Raw genomic sequence first — 3,403 nt, forward strand, 5'->3', positions numbered from 1 at the left:
TCTTGTTTAGAAGGTTCACCTTTCTCAATTTTAGGCCGGTGGTGAACGTGGGTAGAGCAAAGCTCGGGAGCACCTCCGTGGCTGTAGGAAAGTGGCCACTTGCTAGCTGCTTTCTTTACTCCACTGGTTTCGTGTGCATAAGTACCCCCCACATGTGACTGCCAGAAGACTAGGGTTGAGTTAGCTAGTTTTGGTATTAATTAAAGTTAGATGGGAACTCTCCTTATGATTTTTGGCTTCTCTAAATACAGGTTTGCATAAGGTAAGTGTGGAAATATATTGTGGATTACACTGTACTGTTTGCTTTAACTGTATCTTTAAATCTGAGTTGTGATAATGGCTTCGATTGATGAGTTTTTTCAAGCTCCTTCTGATCACCTTCTCACCCAATACACAAAAGAACAGCTTTTAAAAATAGCTGATAATTATGGGGTTGAGATTGGTGATAAAAGGTTAAAAGAAAATATTAGAACCATTTTGAAGACAAACTTGGTGGAGTCTGGAATCCTTAAAAGGGAGGAATTTCAGGCCCAAGGAACCAATGCAACATTGAATTTTGAACAACAGAAAGAATTGTTAAAAATGCAATTGGAATATGAAAAACTTAAACAGGAAAGAGAACTTGAAGTACAGTTAGAACTTGAAAAAATGAAATTTAAAACTGAACAGACCAAATTAGAGTTGGAACATTATAAGCTGAATCTGATTAAAGACGGTAAGCTTAATGAGTGTTCAGGAAGGGACAGTGTAGGGTTTAGTGAAACGTCTTCTAGATCTGATTTAAGCACAAAGTTAAAGATGGTGCCAAAATTTAATGAGAGAGATCCTGACACATTTTTTTCGTTGTTTGAGCGGGTTGCGGAAACTTGTGAGTGGTTAGACACAGAACGCACTCTGTTGTTGCAATGTGTGTTCACTGGAAAAGCACAGGAAGCATATTCTGCATTAAGTTCAACAGATAGTAAAATATATGTTAAAGTGAAAGCTGCTGTATTGAAAGCCTATGAGTTGGTACCTGAAGCCTATCGACAACATTTCAGGGGTGTGAGAAAGCGAGAGCAACAGACTCATGTGGAGTTTGTGAGGGAGATGGTTCTCCAGTTTAATCGCTGGTGTTCGGCATCAGAAGTTGTCACTTTTCAACAGCTTTGTGATTTGGTAACACTTGAACAATTTAAAAACTGTGTACCAGACAGTGTTGCTACTTATTTAAATGAAAGAAAAGTTAAAACACCCCATGAAGCAGCGGTGCTGGCCGATGAGTACATCCTCACTCATAAAAGTACATTTGTTGACGACAAAGTTGTTGTGCAGAATAGTGGTTCGGTACGCACAAGCAAATCTTTTCTGTTACATGGGGAGTCTGGTTCCTCTAGGTTCGATCGTGGCTGGAAGAAAGGTGATCCCAGTAAGAATTGTAATTATTGTCAGCGTAAGGGGCACTGGAAAAATGATTGTCCTGTACTTAAAAGAAAATCTAAGTTCTTAGGTAATGCACAGGTAAAGCCAGCTGCTTTAGCTGCTTCAGCCCAGAAAAAAATCCAAATACATAGTTCCAATGACCTCTGTCCTGTGGCAGAGTCAAATGAGGATGATGACTTTTCAGCCTTTATTTCGGATGGTTATGTCTCCCTGTGTGGAGAGAAGGTGCCTATTAAAATCTTGAGAGACACTGGGGCAAAACATAGTTTTATCTGTGAGTCTGTCCTTCCTTTCTCCTCATATTCAGATACTAGGAATTTCATATTGATGAGGGGAATGGGCATGACTATGGTTCCAGTGCCAGTACATAAAATGGAATTGGTTTCTGGTTTTGTTACTGGAGAGGTGGAAATAGGTGTCCGTCCAGCCTTGCCTGTTGAAGGGATCGACATGATTCTTGGCAATGATCTGGCAGGAAGTAGAGTTTGGGCTGATGATCCACCTTATGTTGTCACTCAGGTTCCTGAATTGCCACGATCACAAACAGAGGTGGTGGAAACAAATGAGGTTTTGTCTGAAGTGGAATGGTTTCCAGTATGTGCAGTAACTCGAGCAATGGGGCGGAGAAAAGATGAGGCTGCAGAGCAGGACGTAGCTGAGTCTAAAGTAATGGTTGTCCCTGTGCCTCTTGATTCCATCTCTCATGGAGAGTTGATTGAGGAACAAAAGTCTGATCCTTCAATAAAAGCACTTTTTGAGTTGGTGTCTCCTATGGAGGAGATGGAAACTGCAGCTCAGGGATATTTTGTGAAAGATAATGTCCTGGTTCGTAAATGGTGTCCCCAAACTGACAATTTTGTGGGAAAATCAGTGGTGCAAATTGTGGTGCCTGCCAAATTTAGAGAGATGGTGATGAAAGCCTCCCATGATGGTGTAGCAGGACACATGGGGGTTCAAAAAACATATCACCGGATCTTGTGTCATTTTTTTTGGCCACGATTGAAAAAGGATGTATCGGCATACATAAAGACGTGCCACACTTGTCAGTTGACGGGTAAACCTAATCAGACTATAAGTCCAGCACCATTGTACCCTGTACCAGCATTAGGTCAACCGTTTGAGTACTTGATTATGGACTGTGTAGGTCCACTACCTCCTTCAAAATCTGGTAGCAAGTATTTGTTAACGGTGATGTGTCAGGTTACTAGGTATCCTGCAGCTTATCCGTTGCGCTCCATCACGACCAAATCGGTAGTGAAGGCATTGTCACAGTTTGTTTCTGTGTTTGGCATCCCCAAAGTGATTCAGACGGACCAAGGTTCCAACTTTTGCTCTAAACTGTTTTCACAGGTTTTGCAGCAGCTCCAAATTAAACATAATCAAGCATCAGCATATCATCCTCAAAGTCAAGGTGCTTTAGAACGTTTTCATCAAACTCTCAAGTCACTCTTGCGTGCTTATTGCACGGAGCTTGATCGTGACTGGGAGGAGGGTTTACCGTGGTTGTTGCTGGCTGCGAGAGAGGTAGTTCAAGTGAGCACTGGGTTTTGTCCAAATGACTTAGTTTTTGGGCATTCAGTGCGTGGTCCTGTGGCAGTTTTACAAAGTGGTTGCCAACAGTCGGAGCCACCATCAAACTTGATTGATTATGTCAACGGTTTTAGACACAGACTATATCTAGCGGGGAAAATGGCAAAACACAGTTTAGAAAAATCACAAAAGAAGATGAAATCACTGTTTGACCGAAAAGCCAAACAGCGGCAGTTCAATCTGGGTGATCAGGTCATGTTATTGCTGCCGGTTGTAGGTTCGCCATTTCAGGCGAAATTTGCTGGTCCATTCCCGATTAAAAAGCAAGTTTCTGAGCAGGATTATTTGATTTCAATGCCAAATGGAAAATCAAAGTTGTGCCATGTAAATTTGTTAAAGCCATATTGTGCTCGTATGTCGCCATCTCCTAGTCTCAAGGAGGCCCCTTGTG

The 3,403-nt window shown here is 41.8% G+C and overlaps 1 protein-coding gene across 1 annotated transcript in view; it reads left to right on the forward strand.

Annotated features, from left to right (window-relative positions):
* Positions 1 to 254: 254 nt before the first annotated feature.
* The window catches only part of LOC112486567 (uncharacterized), a 3,656-nt gene continuing 507 nt past the window's right edge, over positions 255 to 3,403 (forward strand). Inside the window, exons 1-2 of the mRNA XM_025053757.1 lie at positions 255 to 2,520; positions 3,310 to 3,400. Of these exons, the coding sequence (XP_024909525.1) occupies positions 337 to 2,520; positions 3,310 to 3,400 (2,275 nt within the window). The 5' untranslated portion in view covers positions 255 to 336. The remainder of the gene's footprint in view (positions 2,521 to 3,309; positions 3,401 to 3,403) is intronic.

Source organism: Cynoglossus semilaevis, unplaced genomic scaffold (genome assembly GCF_000523025.1).
Source record: "Cynoglossus semilaevis isolate Cse_v1.0 unplaced genomic scaffold, Cse_v1.0 scaffold279, whole genome shotgun sequence".
Lineage (NCBI taxonomy): Eukaryota > Metazoa > Chordata > Actinopteri > Pleuronectiformes > Cynoglossidae > Cynoglossus > Cynoglossus semilaevis.